General features: G+C 40.9%; 1 protein-coding gene across 1 annotated transcript in view; it reads left to right on the top strand.

Moving 5' to 3' along the window:
* The window catches only part of LOC129507006 (collagen alpha-4(VI) chain-like), a 91,788-nt gene that overhangs the window by 59,612 nt on the left and 12,293 nt on the right, over positions 1 to 19,883 (top strand). Inside the window, exons 26-33 of the mRNA XM_055321101.1 lie at positions 2,465 to 2,500; positions 2,604 to 2,666; positions 3,925 to 3,987; positions 5,167 to 5,202; positions 6,069 to 6,105; positions 8,630 to 8,641; positions 8,729 to 9,207; positions 17,626 to 17,716. Coding sequence (XP_055177076.1) covers positions 2,465 to 2,500; positions 2,604 to 2,666; positions 3,925 to 3,987; positions 5,167 to 5,202; positions 6,069 to 6,105; positions 8,630 to 8,641; positions 8,729 to 9,207; positions 17,626 to 17,716 — 817 coding nt within the window. The remainder of the gene's footprint in view (positions 1 to 2,464; positions 2,501 to 2,603; positions 2,667 to 3,924; positions 3,988 to 5,166; positions 5,203 to 6,068; positions 6,106 to 8,629; positions 8,642 to 8,728; positions 9,208 to 17,625; positions 17,717 to 19,883) is intronic.

A 19,883-nucleotide genomic window follows, 5' to 3' on the forward strand; every position in this document is an offset into this window, starting at 1 on the left:
ATTGAACCTTCACCCCTTAGCTCTGCCTACTCAAATACATCTGCGTTGGTCAAGATAAAACCCATGGTGCTAAAGCCAGTGGTTAGTTCTCTGCCCACGTCATACTCCAAGTCTCAGCAGCATTTTACAAAGGTGGTCATAGGCTTGTTCTTCAAACCTTTCCTCTCTCATCTTCCAGAACATACCACTTCCCTGGTTTTAACTGGCTCCTTATTCTCTATTTCTTTTGAATGTTCTTGACCTCTAAGTATTAGAAGACTCAGGGCTCTATTCCTGTACTTCTCTTATTCCCTTCTTTACTTACTTCTCAGATGACCCTATCCAGTTCCATGGCATCAAGTATCATCTATCCTGTGATCTCCAGTGTACTTCTCCAGCTTGGAACAATCTCTTAAACTCTAAACATGATTCTACCTTAAAATTGGCATGTCCCCAAACAACTTCTTCCTCCTCCCTTTCTCCTCCTCCTTTTTCTCCTCCTCCTTCCTTTGTCCTTCCTCTTTTGTTAACTTTTGATTATGGAAAAATTCAAACATATGTACAAGTGAAGAGACCAATATAATGACATCTCTCCCCATGTATCTATCATCTAGCTCAAACAATGGAAAGCCCTTGGCCAGTTTTATTTTATTTCATATGTACTCCTCCATGCATGTATCCTTCTCCCAATTATTTTGAAGCAAATCCCAAGTATCAGATATTCCATGAATATATATTTCAAGTTGTACTTCTAAAAGATTCTTTATAAATAGAACTACCATACCACTGTCAACCTAAGAATTAACAATAATCCGTTAATATCATTAGATATCTGGTCAGTCAAAATCAATTCCCCTGACAACCTGTCCCTCTGCTAGCCATCCCCATCTCAGGGAGTAGAGCTTCCCATCTGCCAGTTGTTTAAGGCAGACACTTGCTCCATCTTTAATAAGTGCTCTCCTATATTTACCCCATCAACAAATGCTGTGAGTCTACATTCCAAATAAATCCAGCATTTCATCACTTCTCACCCTGCCACCCTCTGGGCCAGGCCACCTAACTGGACTCCTTGCTTCCATTCTCACCTCATCTAATTAGTCCTCTGAGCAGCAACTGGAGCCATATTTATTTCTTTATTTTAAAGTTTTATTTTCAAGTAATCTCTACATCCAACATGGGACTCAAACTTGCAACCCTGAGAACAGGAGTCACGTACTCTACCGACTGAGCCAGTCAGGCACCTCTAGACCCTTCTTTTAAATGAATAATCAGATCATGTTATTCTTTTCCTCAAAGCCAAGCTTCAACTCCTGATGTCATTCAGAATTAATTCCACTGTTAACATGGCCTACAGGACTCTCTACCACCTGGCTCCTCTGTGAACTCTCTGACATCATCTCTTCCCACTCTTCTCCTGCCATTCTGTTTCGGGGTTTGTCAAACATGGAACACATTCATATTCTTGCCTCAGGCTCCTTCACACACTCATTTCTCTGCTTGAAATGCTCTCTCCCAGATACCTGTTTGGCTGGCTTCCTCAATTTATGCTGGTCTTTGCCCAAAGGCAGCCATTACCAAAAGCTTTGTCTGACCACCTTATATAAAATAGTTATTTCCTTCCCAACCCCATCCATGCCGTTCTTTATCCCTTAATGCCCTTTCTAGAATAGCATTTATCTCTCCCTGACATACATTTATTCTTCCCTAACAGGTGAGTTCCATGATAGCAGGGTCTTTGTTCTCTGTTCACTGCTGATTTCTCAGTATCTAGAAAAGTGCCTGGCACGTAGTAGGTGCTAACTAAATATTTGCTGAATGAACAGTTGCCTTGTAGTGTGCCTTTGTTTGTTTGTTTTTTAAACATTTTATTTATTTATTTGAGAAAGAGTGAGAAAGAATGAGCAGGGGAATGGGCAGAGGGAGAGGGAGAAGCAGGCTGAGTAGAGAGCCCATTGTGGGGCTCTATCCCAGGACCCTGGGATTATGACCTGAGCCAAAGCTAGACACTTAACCAACTGGTGCCCCTGTAGGGTGCCTTTGATCTGACAATGAGCACCTGTTTCCCAGCAGTCAATTTGGTACACCTTCTTTTGGTTCTTTTCAGACCTCTGGTTATGTAGACCAATAGATAAAAATCCTTAAGAAGGAAGTTCCATTACACAATATGTAATGAGTCTCATTGTCTCCTTTCCTTTGGCAAAGAAGGGAAGGATCTTTCTCTTTGCCAGAAGGGCAAAGAGGAAGAAAGGGTTAGAATCGGTAAAAATCATGTGCAAGTTGCTTCACACTGAATTATAGAAATAAAATATGGCCACTTGGGAGTAGCTCAAGATAACAACTGTTGCTATAGTTGTTTTTCCTGGCACGTGTTTTGAGTCTGTTTTCTTAAAATTATAGTTTATTTATTTATTTTTCTCTGAGGAATGTCAAAGAAAGACTTAATCACATGACATTAAACAAGACCTTATCTCATTTCTGACACTAGGGTGAACCTGGATTTCCTGGCTTTCCTGGTGCACAAGTAAGAAGATATCTTTCTGGGTGTTACAACTGGTATGCAGCATGTATCATTTGTTTCTAGTTATTTTTCTTCAAATTAAGGTTTTGCTTTTGATTCTATTAAGGGAGAAGATGGTGACCCAGGCCACCGAGGAGAGAAGGGGGCAAAGGGAATCAGAGGGAGGAGGGTAAGAACCAAAGGAATTTCCCAAGGTCTATAGAGGCTCACATCATGACAGTACTCACAGGAGCATTTCTCTTGGGTTCATGGACTTCTCAGCAGGGAGCTCTTGTCCTCCTCAGGCAGTAAACATTCCACATCTTCCTCACCGCCCCCCACCCCCGCCCCCTTAATTCCAATCTCATTGATCTTGTGAATGCAAACGCAGCTCATCAAAGCATAATAACAGAAAATCCAAGTTGGAGTTACATAGGATCAATATCTATGATAAGTCTGGATATCCTTTGGAAGAGTATTGTTTTAGCTACAGAGCAAAAATTGCTATATCTTATGATTCTTCCAAGCCTTAACTTTCTCTTAGCTAATTTATGACTAGGCTTTCAAGAATGTGGCTGCCATCCTGGTGGACTTTGAGCTGTGTTTTCACTATGCTTTGTAGAGCCTACTATTAAAAATTCTTTAGGTTCCAAAGGTTCAATCTCGAAAAGCTGCAATCACTGGCAGCTCTTTTCGGAAAGAGCCTGTGGATATCTAAAACCTTGATAGTGTTTAGCTAATAGACATTAGAGAGCAAGGCCTTCTGGGAAAAAGGCATAGACTATTGTTTGGTACAGAAAAGAGGAAAGAGAATATTCATTATCTAGGTACTCAATAATTGGTATTTTCATATATTGGCAGGGACATAAAGAAAAAATGGATCTATGCCTAACTTGGTTTGCTGCTGGCTAATGTGGCCCCCTCAGCTAAGCTTATGTCTCTGGTTTCAAATAAAAAAGGATTAAACATCAATTACATGCAGATAATGCTGTGTCATTTCAAATACCTATAAGACGAGCAGTGAGGCATGGTCAGCATATACCGTTATTCGGACTCTAAAGACCAGAAGGTGGTGAAAGAAATTGTCCTTTCTCTTGATGTCAGTCCCTCAGTGTATATTTCCTGTATTCTTTTAATTATATGATCTGGAGTCTAAACTGAGTATTGAATCATTTTTTTAAGACTAGGTTTGGAAGTGTGTGTATGTCCACATGCTGGCTGGGATTAGGTATGTAGGGGGCAATTTAGATGACTCTCATAAGGAGACCCTTTCTCTCTCTAGTCTTGGTGTCTCACTCAATTGATATAGTTCATAAACTAGCTGGTCCATAGCAGATTCACTGGATCTTATAAATAATGATAACTTAGTATCTCAAAGTGGGTCTGATGGCTTTAATCAAGTTGTATTCAAGAAGAGAATCTTATTCTTTTGGTTTGGATATTTTTAGGGTAATGCTGGCTTTCCTGGACTTATTGGAACTCCAGGCGACCAAGGCCCTCCAGGACCAGTGGTAACATGGACTCTTCTTTCTTTTATTCTCAACCTTTGTGTAAAAGTGAATAAGGATTTGCTAAGAGTCATCTTAATGAAGAAATTAACTAGAGGGAGGCACTAGAGGATCTGTATAGGGAATGCTTTAGAGGGCAATTGGCTTCAAGTCCTTACACAGTATATTTATTTAATATATACTGTTAACTTGAGCATTGGAAAGATATTAGAGTGACTGGAGATTAATAAACATTTTACATAAAACTTACTGGAGGGTGAATTTGTCAATGTAAACAAAATGAGCAGCATTTATGCAAACAGGGTTTGAAGGAAACCCTAACAAAATAGAATTATTATATTATATAATATAAATTATATAATCTTAACTAAACTGACAATGTTGCAAGTCCACAAATATTTTTAAAGTCCCCTGGGAGGTCATTTGGTATGAAGGGAAAGACTTTGGGGGCGATTGTCCTTTTGCCCCACCCCTTGTCCAATGAGGCTAGGCTGTCATTTCATGAGGGATGGTACAGTGAGTGAGCCATGGGCTGAACCTGGTGGTTTCACTAAATGTAGGGTTTACTGTGGAGGAGCAATGAAGTCATAGAATCAAAAATCTTAGAAGGATGCACATGCCCATTTTAGATGAGAAAACAAAGGCTGAGAAGATTATAGTGACCTGCCTGAGGTGACAAACTACTACCTTGTAGAATCTAGATAAAAACAAAGATCTCTAGTCTCACAGAGTAGCTCAGGCAGGCCTATAGTTTCAAAGGGTTCCAGGAATGACTTGTTTAGCACTAAGTAAAGATAGGATGGAGGTAGGCAGCCTGAGAAGGAGGAATAGGGAATGATAGGAGTCTACTTTAGAACTGTCTCTGAATGATCCTGAGATCTTGAAAGGCCTTTTCCTGAATTGGATCCTAAACTATGGCTTGCTCTCAAGATGACCTGATCTTCTAAGGATCTTCATGTACCATATTCCTGGATATCGTGGACTCTGAGGTTTGGGACATACCTCCTAGGCACTTGGACTTTCTTCCTTAAGGGATCAGATTTCCAGGGCCAGGAGTGAAGGGGAAGAAGGTGGATTTGTATTTGTACTATGGTAACCTTGTGAGAATGTTTTGCCAACTCTGGATAATAATGTATTGGACCTCAGAATCTTACATTTTAAACTCATTTCTGTTCTTTCTAGGGTATCAAGGGCCCCAAAGGTTTGGCAGATGTGACGGTGGGTGAATGTTTTAATTCTAAACCTTATTCTTTTTAGCACATGAGACTTTACGCTTTCACAAAAGAGAAATCTATAGAGATTCTTTTGTTTTTCCTCTTACAAATTCTTTTAGTACTTTAAGTTTATAGACTTGCCTCTGAGATGTTATAATCACATCACTGAAAAGAGTAGAATGTATTTTGAATCATCATGGAGGCACTCTGGATGTTTTTGAGTACTACTACTGGTTGACATGGAGGGAAAGACTTTGAGGCTCCTACCCCTGTGCAATATGCCTTTTTGCAGAGTTCAAAAATTGCTTATAAAGTATTTATAGGCCAACATATGGTAGAATACATCTTCGTGTTTCATGACATACCTGAAAACAATCTCAAAATTATGATGTTTTTTCATCTCACATGCACAGAAATACTACTGGTGCTGGAGGAAAGGAAGTGGAGGCAAGTGAGAACCAAGAAGTGATAGAATCAAAGGATAAACAGAACAAAAGAGATCAAAAGAACAAAATAGAATTCTAAGAAAGGTGTGATGGGTCCTTGTCTTGGCAGTCATTCTAAAGAAATGTTCCAGGAATTGCTTTGTGAGGCAGATAAAAAAATTTAAAAAGTTCCCCATATTTACCTATCACTAATAATGTGAGCACTCTATTGTATATAAAATACATTTTAAATGTTTTTAAATATCCATTTTATATAAAAATGTAAGTTCTGGATCATTTCATCTGCTGTTACAATTTTTGTGTTTTCTATTGTAGCTTAAAAAGCTTCAGAAAGGCACTAGTAATATCCAGATGACATGTCACGAAGGAATATGCTTCAAGTTAAATATTTTTCCTTTTCTGTCTTTCTCCATCTTTCTAACAGCCTTGTGAAATCATTGATGTCATACAAGAAAAGTGCCGTAAGTTGTTTGGGAAAGGCTCAAATGGGGGCCAGTGGTGTGAAGTGGGGATAGGTCTTGATCATGGACTAGGGATATAAATCACCTGTGGATTTGACTGAGATTTGGGAGGTATCATTGTCTATCATGAGAGGCTCCTAAAAAATTTTTTTTATTTATTCATTTGAGAGAGAGAGAGCATGAGAGGGGGAAGGCGCAGAGGGAGAGGGAAAAGTAGACTCCTTACAGAGCAGGGAGCCTGACGTGGGGCCATCCCAGGACCCTGGGAACATGAACTGAGCCAAAGGCAGAACCTTAACTGACTGAGCCACCCAGGTGCCCTCTCATGAAAGGCTCTTATAAATTAATATATCGGCTGGTCTCCCTTTGGGTAAGTGATCTTTGCCAATGTGGTCTCAGCGATGAAGTGGCTGAAAGGCATGCTATCTCAACAGTGAAGAAATTTCCAGTATAATGTGACACCTCATGAAAGGCAATGCCAGTTGCACACTTGCATGTCTGCATCTCGGGTGCTTCTTAACACAAAACAAGGAGAAGTTTTGTTATTTCAATCCCATCCATTTAAATAAGAGGAGTCACCAGGGAGACTTCAATAAGAAATGTGTCCTTTTTAAATTTGCATTATGTTTTAAAAATGGAATTACAAATCATCAGATCTTAATATTTTGCCACATTCCCAGATTGGAATTTACTTAGTGTCTTCAGTGTATTCCAGGATATTTGTATCCTGTAATATGTACATTTCTCCACTAGCTAACAAGGGGAAAAGAACATTGATTTGGCAGAGTGCTTAATTTGGGTGCTTGAGTTTTCCTCTGCTTATTCAAACTCTGTGTTCTGTCCATTCTCATTCAGTTGCTGTTCAAGGAGATTCTGGAGTCCTTTTCCCTAGAAATCATAAAAAAACAATACCATAGTTTTGACCACAAAGGATGATGTCAGAGTTGACCATGTCAAAAGTTAAAACTCCTTTATATTGAAGAGCACTGTGAGGTCAAAAGCAAAGTGAAAAATGAGGAAAAATATATACAATATAAGCAATGGACCCAAGCAAAGGACCTAACCTTTTTGACTCTGACATATTGAAATATTTACAATCGTTCCTACTCAAGCATTTTTCTCTACAAGCACAGATATTTCATATTTGTTGAACCTAGTGTTAAAAACTTAGATTGAAAATGGGCAAAAGATATATATATTTTTAATAATAAATTAATTTTTTATTGGTGTTCAATTTGCCAACACACAGAATAACACCCAGTGCTCATCCCATCAAGTGCCCCCCTCAGTGCCTGTCACCCATTCACCCCCACCCACCGCCCTCCTCCCCTTCTACCACCCCTAGTTCGTTTCCCAGAGTTAGGAGTCTTTATGTTCTGTCTCCCTTTCTGATAAATAATAGTGAAAGGGAAGAGAAGGGAAGGGAGAAGAAATGGGCAAAAGATATTAATGGAAGATTCAGAGAAGAAAAAATGCAAATGACCAAAAAACCTGTAAAAATGTTTGACTTCATAAGAAGTCAAAGAATACGAATGAAAATGAGATACTCTTTTTGGAAAAATAAATGAGATGCAGTGAAAAAAAAAAGAGATACTTCTTTTGTCTCTCCACTTGGAAATATTTTTAAGATCAGAAAAAACTTTCTGTCTAAATTTGGGAAATATATAAAAGTGCACATTGCTGGTAAGAGTGTCAATTGGTACAACTTTCTGAAGAGCAATTGGGCCCTGCATATCAAAAACCATAATGATGGAGATTTGTATAGCACCATAATCGAACAGAGAGGCACAGATACATGTACAAGTGTGCTAATCACAAAGAGATTTTGGTGGGAATATCATATCTATAGTGAACTAGGTGATACCGCTCTAAACTTATTGATGAAAAGAATACATGGTCATCATACACTAAGTGAAAAAAGATTCAGAATAGGATGGTCCAAAACACTCATCAAGCTTCAGCTGGCAGGAAAAAAGGGGAAGATTATCTTTTTGAAGTTGTTTCTACTATTTCTCTTATTCCATTATTCAGAACTTAGTAAGATAGCTCCCCCAATGGGAAATGGAGTCTTTATTCCAGGCACCCATATGCCCAGACACAGACTGGGGATCTACTACTATAGAAAAAAAGAGAAAGGGGATCCCTGGATGGCTCAGCAGTTTAGTGCCTGCCTTCGGTCCAGGATGTGGTCCTGGAGTCCCGGGATCGAGTCCTGCATCGGGCTCCCTGCATGGAGCCTGCTTCTCCCTCTGCCTGTGTCTCTGCCTCTCTCTCTCTTTCTGTGTCTCTTATGAATAAATAAATAAAATATTTAAATTTAAAAAAAAGAAAAGAAAAAAAGGGAGAATAGATATCGGGGGCAAATAGAGGTCTTTACCAAACTCAGGCAGGAATTGGAGAAGGTCACCGCTTGAATTTCTCAGAGGAGATGGTTTTCACATCAAGGCACTCAGCTGGAAAATGTACCACTGCCTACATAAACTAACGATGTCTTGTTTTTTCTCCAAAACAACTTCCCTTCCAGCTTGTTCAGCAGGTAGGTAATGTATCTTCCTATTCACTCAACTTCACCTGCTCAGACGCATTACAGAAAACCTTAAATCTGTGTGTCCATTGTGTCAAGGTGTTTCCAAATGCGAAGTGGTCTTTGCCTTGGACATGTCGAATGATGTTTCCCAGTCGGATTTTGAGAGGATGAGAAACATTCTATTGTCTCTGTTGATGAAGATGGAAATCAGTGACAGTAACTGCCCAACGGGTGCCAGAGTGGCCATCGTTTCGTACAATGCCAAAACAGACTACCTGATTCGCTTCTCAGACCACAAAGGGAAGCCCTCACTCCTGCAGGAAGTCAAGAGGATCCCCCTGCAAGGGTCATCTGGCAGCAGGAACCTCGGGGATGCCATGAGGTTTGTGGCAAGACATGTATTCAAACGTGTGCGCTCTGGACTTCTCATGAGGAAAGTGGCTGTGTTCTTCCAGGCGGGCTGGACTCATGGTGGGGATGCCTTTAGCACTGCCACTCTGGAACTCAGTGCGCTGGATATCACCTCTACGGTCATCACCTTCACGGAGGAACACAACCTCCCCAGTGCCCTGTGGGTAAGCAGGGGAGCCATGGAGGGGGTGGGGGCTTAGTACCTGCTTTTATCCCTCCATCAAGAACCACATTGAGTGAGAGCTTCAGAGGAAGAATTCTCCAGAAATCAATGTGTATGCATGGGAAGCAGGAGTCCTCAGTAGGGACCCTGCTACTAGTGTTATTACTAGTACTAACTGGCCACTCTAGAGTGTTTATTCTGTGCTATGTGCTTCACAAACATTAATTTATTTAATATCCCCAAAACTCTATGACGTGGGTATTACTATACATCTCTGCTTCAGAGATAAGAAAACTGAGGCTTAGAAAGGTTAAGTATACCATCAAAAGTCAAAAACTTAGTTATTGGCAGACTAATACTATTTGCCTTCAGAGCCTATGCTTAACCACTACGCTAAATTATATCATGAAGGTCTGTAGAATCTTCATTCTTTCCCCCTTCCCTTCCCTTCCCTTCCCTTCCCTTCCCTTCCCTTGCCTTCCCTTCCCTTCCCTTCCCTTCCCTTCCCTTCCCTTCCCTTCCCTTCCCTTCCCTTCTTTTCTTGGGGTATAAAATACATACCCATATAACTATAAAACTGGGTAAAGGGCATTAGGTTAAAATGTACAGCTGGATGGATTTTTAGAAATGTTTAAACCCTTGTGACCTAGACATGGTTCAAGATATCTTTCAACATCCTATAAGTTTTGCTCATGTTTTCCCAAACCATCCACTCTGCAGAGTCACTGCTCTTCCGGCTTCAGTAACAGGAAAATAAGTAGTTTCGCTTGTTCTGAGCCATCATATCAATTGAGGCCTATAGCATGTACTCTTTTGTATTTGGCTTCTTCCACTCAACGTAATGTCAGTTCTCCTTGTTTATCTATGTTGTGTATACGGGTAACTTATTCTTCTTTACTACTATTCTGATCTATTCTAAGTGTGTATATCACAATTTATGTACCTATTCTCCAGACTTGGCTTTTCTAACTGAAATTCACATAACACATTCACATGGAATATATGGGATGATCTATCAAAAAAGAGAGTGGTTCTCCATTTAAGAGACTCCAGGATGCTTATGAATGTCAGTTTGAACCATGTGACATTGCCAATATTCAACTGTGTTAGACCTGTAGAAATGAAAATGTCATATGGTTCAACCTAAATAGCTAATTAATTTAGCTGTGCTCAACCATTTAATTTTCTCTTATGAGAAATGGTAGGTGACAAATACTGTTGTCGCAACTGTGAATATGCTTCTGAGAATCAATAGGTAAAATTGTGACGGCTTGCAAACTATTAGACTACATACCTTCGGTTTTGAGAAACAAAGTTAAGATGCAGAGGATGAGTTCCTTGTTTGCTATTACATCCCTCTTGTCCAGCAGGATGTGTGGACAGATATGGGTTGGCAAGAGGGCGGCTGTCAATAATTTCCTGAATGGATTCATAAAGGCAGGATGTAATCAAGTAACAGTTAAAATTAGGGAGTGGCTCTTTCATCAGTGATGAAGTGCCTTTGGAAAAGCCCCTTTGTCTTTCTAAGTCTCATTTTGGTCAGCTTTAAAATGGAGAGAGGGTCACAAGGGGATGTTATCTAGTTCCCTTCCTGGTGTAATGATGTATTTTCAAAAAGGCATCTCCCTGGGGACCTTGGTGGCTCAGTCGATTAAGCATCTGCCTTCTGCTCAGGTCATGATCCTGGTGTCCTGGAATGGAGCCCTATGGCAGGCTCCCTGCTCACTGGGGTGTCTGCTTCTCCCTCTGCTCCTCCCCCGACTTGTGTTCTCTTTCTCTCTCCCATTTTCTTTCAAATAAGTGAAATAAAATCTTTAAACGAACAAACAAAAGGCATTTCCTAACATTTGGAGAGTGATCCTTGGGGATATAATTATGTCCCCCCAAATGCCTGTCAGTGCAGCTCTCTGAAAGGATCCTGGGCAGACTGTTGGGATCTGATGTAGTGTTAATATTTAGTCAGAATGTTCTTGCCCTCTTAGTTGCTTTGGGCTCCAGATTAAAGGATATAATGGTATGTGAAAAGTATTTGTCAGCTTCAGTATACTTGGACCTCATTTCCATCATTTGTCTCTGTTCTCCTTTCTGTTTTTTGGGGATATTCTGGCCCCAAGATGCTGGAAACCAATTCTGTTTCCTATATGTAACAATGTAGAAATGTTACATGGTGCTAAATGGTGCTTTCCAACTCAAATGTAATGGATGACCTCGTTTCTGTTGACACGGGCAAGGAGAGAAACCATAAACATGACAACTCCCTTCTCAGGGCCTGTCAGAAAGATCCTCATCTCTTTATAACTGGGCTTATTGCCACCTTTAACCTCCCCTCTACTCTGTGTGTTATCCTTAGGGGGATTCTGTTAGGAGAGTAGGAATATCCTGTAATTTGTCTTCAGAATTATCTGCCTGAGGAATCTCTTTGACTCTTTGTGAGGTTTTTGTCTTTCTCGTCTATGCTATTTTATTTCACAGAACAATGCCCATATGCCCCTTCTGAAAAATGATGGTTGTTCAATTTGAAATGATTGTATAAACAGATGCCCTAACTTCTCAGTCCATTTAAACATGATTCAGAGGCTGTGAGGGCATACTTAAAAGATTTTTAAAAGACATTCATTGAGTAGCTTAGTAGGGCTAAGAAGTTAGCCCTAAAAATACCAGCTTTGCAGCATTGGACTATTTGTGCCTGGATCCAATTGGCTGTGTGTGTCTCAAAATATTTGCTCCGTTTTTTTAAAGTTAAAAAGCAGAGGATTATAGGGAAAATGCAATTTGAGTGCCAGGTTTCAAATTTCATTTTCCTTTATGAAAATTCTAGTGCATGTTCCCTTGAAATGGTACCTGGGAAAATGGCTTATGTTTATTGACTCAGGCACTGTGCTAAGATCTTTCCACTTATTGATTCACTTAATCCTTATTACAGCCCAGCAAGATAACTGTTATTATGGGCCCATTTTTCAGATGATGAAATGGAGACACAGAGAAGTTAAATAACTTACTTAAGGTCTGGAATTCCCATTAGCAATGAGATTTTGAGTTCAAAAGTAAAAAAGGGGAAGAGGGTTTAGAAGTTCTAAATTCTTCCCATGTATTAACTCATTTTATCTTTACAACACTATGAGATAAATCTATGAACTAGCCCTATTTTTATTTCTGTGTATTAAAAAAGAAGAATCCAAAGAATGCTGGCTATCATGGAGACAGGAAAAATCAACTTTAGAAGATAGAAACATTAAGAGGAAGGTAAAAAAAAAATTTGGGGGTAATTTTAAATTTTGGTATAATTTCAGGATTTAGAATAGTTAAAGGAAGACTTTTCCCCCCTTTTTTTTCTTTTAAAGAAAATACTGGGTTGCTTGGAGAGGCTCTTTCAGAGGCCATGGATAAGCTACTCCTGAGGCCTTTTGGGTTGTTGCTTTCCATTAGATTGTTACTCCTCTAAGGCCAGGATCAGCAACCAAGGGTAGGAATTAGGTAATGAGACTTTACACTGTTTTTATTCCATATGTTATCTGGATACATTTTCTTGGCACTGGGGCCTCAGCTCATTCACCTATAAAATGGGGATAAACTCACAGATTTGTTATAAGAGTTCTAAGAGGTAGCACCTACAGGGACATTGGACTGACACTTTCTATGTGTATATTCGGTGAATAGCCATTATTATTAGCATCTCTTCAAGGACCTTAAGAGTGCCTCTTTGCCCAGTGACTATTAGATTAGACAGCTTCTGGGGCACCGGGGTGGCACAATTGGTTAAGTGGCTGCCTTTGGTTCAAGTCATGATCCCAGGGTCCCGGGATTGAGTCCCGCATCAGGCTCCCTGCTCAGCAGAGTCTACTTCTCCCTCTCTCCCATTCCCCCTGCTTGTATTCACATGTATGCACATGATCTCTCTGTCAAATAATAATAATAAAAAAGATTAGATAGCTTCTGTTTAGTAAGCACCTATGAAGTTCTAACCACCATGCTATATGGTTTTTCATGCCTTTTCACCTTAACCCCTCACTACTCAAAATATGGTCCCAGAACCAGTAGCATGAGCATTACCCAGGTCCATGAGAAATGCCAAATCTCAGACTCTACCCCTGATCTAATTAATTAGGCTCTGCATTTTAAAAAAATCTATTTATTTATTTATTTATTTATTTATTTATTTATTGCCTGCTCGAGCAGGGGGAGGGGCTGAGGGAGAGGGAGAGAAAGAATCTTAAGCAGACTCTGTGCTAAGCGTGAAGCCCGATGGGGGCACGATCCTAGGCTCTGTGTTTTTAACAAGACCCCAGATGATTTGCATGACTTTTAAAGTTTGAGGAGTGTTGGTCTAATCCTTGTAACTGTCCCACAAGTTAATAATGATAATCTGCATTTCCCAGGTGAGGTAAGGGAAGGTCAAAGGTAAACAACTTGTTTTAGACTGCATAGTCCTGGAATTTGCATTCCGGTCTGTCAGGTTCCCAAGTTCCACTCTGCCACCTGACACCTTAATCCAATGCCAACCCCTGATGTTAGCTGGAGAGTCCAAGGGGGAGGCAGCTGTTTCATGCAGCCTTGGTGGGATGGAAGCATGCCAGCTGCAAGGAGCAGGGGCTAGACTTAGGCTCCTGGCATCTGTCACAAGTTGTGTGACTACTCTCTCCATCTGCCTCTTTCCCTACCTTGCCTATTTTCCCTTGTCCTCCAAGTTCTTGACTCAACTGGAAGCCAGATGGTTTCTAAGCCTCCCTCCTTAGGGTCCAGTTAAGTCTCCCTCTGTCCAAGGCAAATCCTCCTCCACAGCATTTGCTTTCTTCCCTTCTATTCCCATCCATCCAAGCCAAGAGCCTCCCTTAGCCCAGTCCCAGGAAAGAACATTGTCCCATGACCCTGGCAGCTTTATACGGGGAGCTGAAACATTGGATTGAACCCTGTGGGTCTCTGTAGCTCAGAACTCATGAGGACTTCTTTAAAAATTGAGGGTTTAAGGGCTATCTGAATCCTTTGAAAAAATATCTATCTAGGAAACAAAAGAAGACCTTAATGCAAATCTACGTGCCATGTCTTCTCCCCTCCATACACTCCTCTGTTTATTACACGACTAGTCCCAACAGACCATAGCTGGACATTCAGGAATGAAGTTGGTTGAGAGAATTGCCAAAGGCATTGATTTAAACTGTCATAAGGCTTTGCGCCTCAAGCAGATCACTTAGTCTATGTTTAAGGTACTCTGTTTTTAAAATGTCCATCTCTGGACTGATGGGAATTTGCGGTAAGAATCACAGAGCCAATTTTCTCCTCTCTTCTTACTGGATTCCCTCCCACACTCCCTGCATGAGCTTTCCCAGGAATTATCTTGTTACCTTATCAATGACCAGGACCATGCTGGCAAGTTCAAATTCAAAGTAATAAGAGGTTTGTTAATGACAAGTAGACACAGATGAATCTATACTGAATCATAGTTCCCTATGGACTTCCATTGTGTTTTTGTGTACTTGTTCCCACAATTTTATTTTTGTAAGAGTAGTCTTTACTACTCTTTTAAGTGTGATCATAAAATTATTCTTCCCCAGAGAAGTTTTTAAAAAGATGTAAGTTTTGTAACTATTCCAATTCAATTGAATTTGGTAATTTTCCAATAAGCAGACAACAGATGGAAGAGTTACATCCTCTTGAGTTGCTCAGAGTAGAAAAGGTGACACAGTGTCCTGAACATGAGGCAAATACAGAAGACTGGAAATTAGGACCAGGCTGTGTTGAAACAGGAAGAAAACTTGTGGCATTTGTTCAGACTATTAGCTATCTTGCTGAGGAATGTGAGGTGCCAGAGCCTTGTCCAAGGTCACATCAAGGACCTTAGGCAGATCAAGGACTAGAACCTGGGATCCTGACACAGAATCTGTTAGTGCTACATTAGACTCTTCCCATGGATCAAATTTGGGGGGATATTTGAATTTCTTTGACGTCTTTCATAGTACCTTAAAAATCCACACAAACTCTGCATTTTATAACACACTTCACCTATGTTTCCTGTGACTTAAAAATAATGTACCCGAACTTAGCGTTTCCACACAACGCTTGGAATAAAATGGATGCTCCTAGGGTTATCTCAGTTTTCTTATAGCTCCTGGAACACTGCTGTGGATCCTGATTTCAGCAGCATTTCAAATGGCCTCATGTGATTTGTGGCCATCTACGTACCTCTACTGTTCTCTATAATCCCTGGTGATTAATCAGGTGATTAATTTGGTTTGGTCAGTACTCGGATCTGATGGCCATGTGGAATAGATCTGAATGTTGACTTTTTGCAACTCTGCACATTTTCTTCATGTCAGCCTCCTTCATCTGGCAGCGGGTTTCAAGGGTATCAAATATGCTGTGTAGCTGCACATGGAGGAGGGTGTTCTCTAATCTCTGGGGAGTGGGAACACTAAGGAGAATTCTATAAACAACTATTTATCTGCCTCTGGTTTGTACATGCTGTTCCTCCACTCTGTACATGCTGTTACTCCACTCTGTAATTCTTTCACCTGCTTCTGTACTAAGTAAGTATCCTACTCATTCTTCCCAAAGTGCCAGATGTCACTATTGTCATCAGGCTCCTTCTATGACTTGTGCTTCAAATGAATCTTCTTTTCCTGTGTTCCTAAAACATATTATTGGACCTCTTTCTTTCTTGAAAATTGTTTATCCATCCTTCCTGCTAGGATTTAAGCTCTTTAAAAGGGGTGACTGTCATTTTTGTACCTCTGTAGGGCTTGTTAAAATTTTTATTTAGTAGCTGTTTAATCAGTCTTGGTTGATATGAATTTCTAAGTCAGGAAAAAGCAAAACCCTGTGAGGAACAAGAGAGAATACATTTGCCTTTCTTCTTAAGAGTCTTAGGAAAGTTTCTATGTTGTTTTTGTGTTGCATTAGCATGCACTAAAGTTCAACTTTTTATAGTTCTTTCTCCACATAGATATTTCTTTCAAGTAAGCTCACTCTGAGAGCCAAAGTTGAGGGTATGCTGCAGTCCCAAACAGAAAGATTGAAGAGCTCTGTAAGGAGTACAAGTTATAGAAAATCCTTTTCCAAAGTAACCTTTGCCCATCTTCTCTCCCTGAGGGTAGTGTGACATCTTCTAGTCCCTAGCCCCTTAATTCTAGAGGAGGGTCCAGAGCCTATGTGGTCCTGGCCACAGGGATGAAGGAGGAGAAGCTGCCCTTCAGTGGGGCCCTGTCCTTCATGTTTTGACAGAGAGCAGACAACGTGATGTACATGACTAATCTTAGATATCCAACCTCACATGCAGAGAGAAATAATCTGACAGCATTCTGAATTTCATCATGAGGTGGAAGTCCTGCAAATTATCTGCATCTGTCAGGGAAACTTAACTGTGTAACCATTCATGTCCAAGTCTCAGTGGCTTAACATAATAAAGTATTATTTCTGCCATCAGTCACAAGTGAACGTGGGTCCTTTGATGTGGGTGTGGAGGGGAGTAGTGTTTTTGCTCTGTGCAGCCGTTTCAAGACCTGGGCTCCTGTCAATGGACCCATCACACAGAAGGGCCTCAAAACCTTTTTATGAATCCTCTACCTTTGGCTGGTGGATGTGCACACACAGAGTATCATGCATGCACTGGAAATGGTATCTATCCACCTACATGGCATTGGCTAGCCCCTACTTGTGGTCCCAATTAATTACAAGGGACAGTCTACTTGTGGCCTTAGGAAGAAGAGGGAGTAGGTTTGTTGATTAACTAGTTGACTGTTGATTAACTAGTTGTCACATGAACTTACTGGATTTATTATTGTTATTAATAGTTTGCTTTTAAGCTTTGATATCAATTATTACATTAATCATAATTGGAAAGGCTGAAGGAAGGACATAAATTGATTTGCCATCCCTCCAAAGTCTTCCCTTCCCTGAGTCCTCCTCCCTTTTGTCTTCTGGCTTTGGTGTGTACCAGCCCTGAACACCTAGACTATGTGAGAGAGGCCTCCCTTCCTATCTATCTCTTTTCATTCTAATGGTGTTTGACCTATAATGGCCACCTCCTTGGAGGGTCTGCCTGTTTGTGTTAATAATTCCCACCACACTGCATTTTTCATACTGCAGACAATCATTAAACATTTATGGAATTTATAAATGATTGAATCTTCAACTCCCTGAACTTCATTCCAACACAACATAACACTGGCTGAATTTTGCACACATTTGAGGCTGAAGACCCGCATGTCCCCACAGCGATGATAGTCTAACGTCTAGGTTAGAACTAGAGAACTAAATGACAATAATAACTGTAATAGGTAATACCAAATTATTTATCTGTATATAATTACATATAGTCTCTAAAAATATATGAATGTCTTTCTCATCTCAATTAGAAAAAAGCATGAAAAACATGACTTGAAATTTAATTTAGCTACTGACAAACTTGTATATGTGTTTGGATTAGGCGGATGGAACCAACAGATTTCATCTGTTTGTCTGGGAGACTGAGAGTCAGCAGGACCTGGAGCACATGGCCTACTGTACCCTCTGCTATGGTAAGCCCGGACAGCATTTCTGATCAGCTTGATGTCTTTAGAACAGGATGAATTCATTGGTGGCCACTGGCCAGATCTTCCCTGCAGATGTGTATATACTTGAATATGTGCAGAGTCTTAGAATCTGGGAATTCCTGTGAAGTCTGGATTTCCAGTTTTTCTTAGGAATTATCTTGAAAATCACAGATACTGCATTCCTTTGTAGCCACAGTCAGCCCGAACTGAGTTTTGGCTGACCTCTTTTGATGGGGGCAAGTGTCTGTGAGTGTCCCACAGTCCCTTCCATCCCTATGTCTTCTCCCTGGTCTGCTCTGCTTATTTACCTGTCCTACTGGGCTCCTGTAGATGACTTAGCTTATGTTCCTTACTTAGTGTGCAAGCAGACCTCTGAACTAAGAGTCAAGAATCCTGGGTTCTAAGCCTGGAACTGCCACTGAGCACTAGTGGGATATTGGCAAGTCTTTCAATGTCTTTAGCTTCCATCACTATACCTGCACTCCATATTAATCTGTGCCAGAGAGAACTTTGTGCTAAAGTCCATGCATGCCCAGGTGTAGAGAGCTCTCATCCGCACCCATGGCAAATGGGGCCAGAGTGAGTCCTATAGGTGAAATTGAAAGGGAATTGAATTGTTCCCTCTACTCTATCCATACTTAGACCTAACACTGCCATGAGAGATGGCAGTGTTATCCCTGGGAACTTCAGTTGAGTCGCATACCATGGCTGCTGTTTGTAGAGTATGTTACAGTTGATGAACTGCTTTCACAGCATCAGATGATTTTTTTTTAAGTCTATTAAGTTTATTCAAGTCTTTAAGTTTATTTAAAAAACCTCCAGTGAGAGCTGAGCAGGCCAATTACTACCCCTTCCTCATAATACCCATTAACCAAGACAGAGTAAGCATACCCTGCAGCCAGCCTGCCAGCCACTCTTGTGAGGGACAAGGTGCCTCTCAGTGTGGGCGGCCCCGGCCCCCGTCTCCGGCCCACAGCCTGATAATCCTCCACCATGTGGACTCTGATTTCAGCATTATCTTTCTCAGCTTTCAGCTCAAGCTCAACATTTAAAAGGGCAATCATTGGATTGTTGTACTTTTTGGGTTGCATTTCAAACCCAGCATAAGAGAAAGTCTTCTTGAATGCAACGCCAGCTACCAGCTGGGACTCCCCTAGAGCACCACCTTGCACCTTCTTGATTCCAGTCATTTTAAGCTACAACAAGTCATCGAGCATTATCACTGCATCCACCACCATCTTAGCGAAGAAGGCTTTCTGCTGGGAAATCAGCTTAGAGCTCAGGGCGGTCATGGCACACTTCTCCAGCAGCTTCCTCTGTTCCACTTTATCTTCCTTCTTCACGGTCACAGCGATCTCTTTGATCTTGTTAACTGCCAACTGGGTGGCAGTGCGGAAAGCTCAGATGATGATCTGTGGGTGCAAACCTTCTTCCACATAGGGTTTCACCTGCTTCAGAAACTCTGCAGCCAGCAGGGTCACTGAGGTGGTACCATCACCGACCTCAGCGTCTTGGGATTTAGCAATGTCCACTAGGGTCTTTGCTGCTGGATGGACAACATCAAGGAGTTTCAGAATTGTGGCCCCATCATTAGAAATTGTTGCTTTGCCTCGGCCATCTACAATCAGCTTGTCTATGCCACGAGGGCCTAGGGTGGTTCTTACAGCCTCCGCAATCACCTGGCAGGCACTGATGTTACTTACAAGCTGGGGGATGCCCTGGGAGCTATCGGTCCCCTCTTTTAACAGGATAACTGGTGTGGGCATCATTTTGGAAACTTATTCGGTCGCATCAAATGATTTGACATGGTCTGGGTTGCAGTTCCTTCTCCTGTAGAAGCATAAACCTACATTCATTGAGGTATTCATTGAGGTATTCATTGAGCTTGAGCTCTTACTACATACCAGGCATTGTTCTGAGTACTTGACTCATTTTTTATTTAACCTCACAAACAACTTCATAAGGTACATACTATTATTATCATCATCATCACTATCTCCATCTGACAGATGAGGAAACAGGCATGGGGAAGGCTGAATAATTTGCCCAAGGCCACACATCCAGTAAGAGAGACAGGACTGAACCAGGCAGGTGTCTGTGAACCTAGGGATTAGAAAGCCATGGCCTAGTGGTTAAAAGCATTAAATGTAGC

Source organism: Nyctereutes procyonoides, unplaced genomic scaffold (assembly GCF_905146905.1).
Source record: "Nyctereutes procyonoides isolate TBG_1078 unplaced genomic scaffold, NYPRO_anot_genome, whole genome shotgun sequence".
In the NCBI taxonomy this organism is placed as follows: Eukaryota; Metazoa; Chordata; class Mammalia; order Carnivora; family Canidae; genus Nyctereutes; species Nyctereutes procyonoides.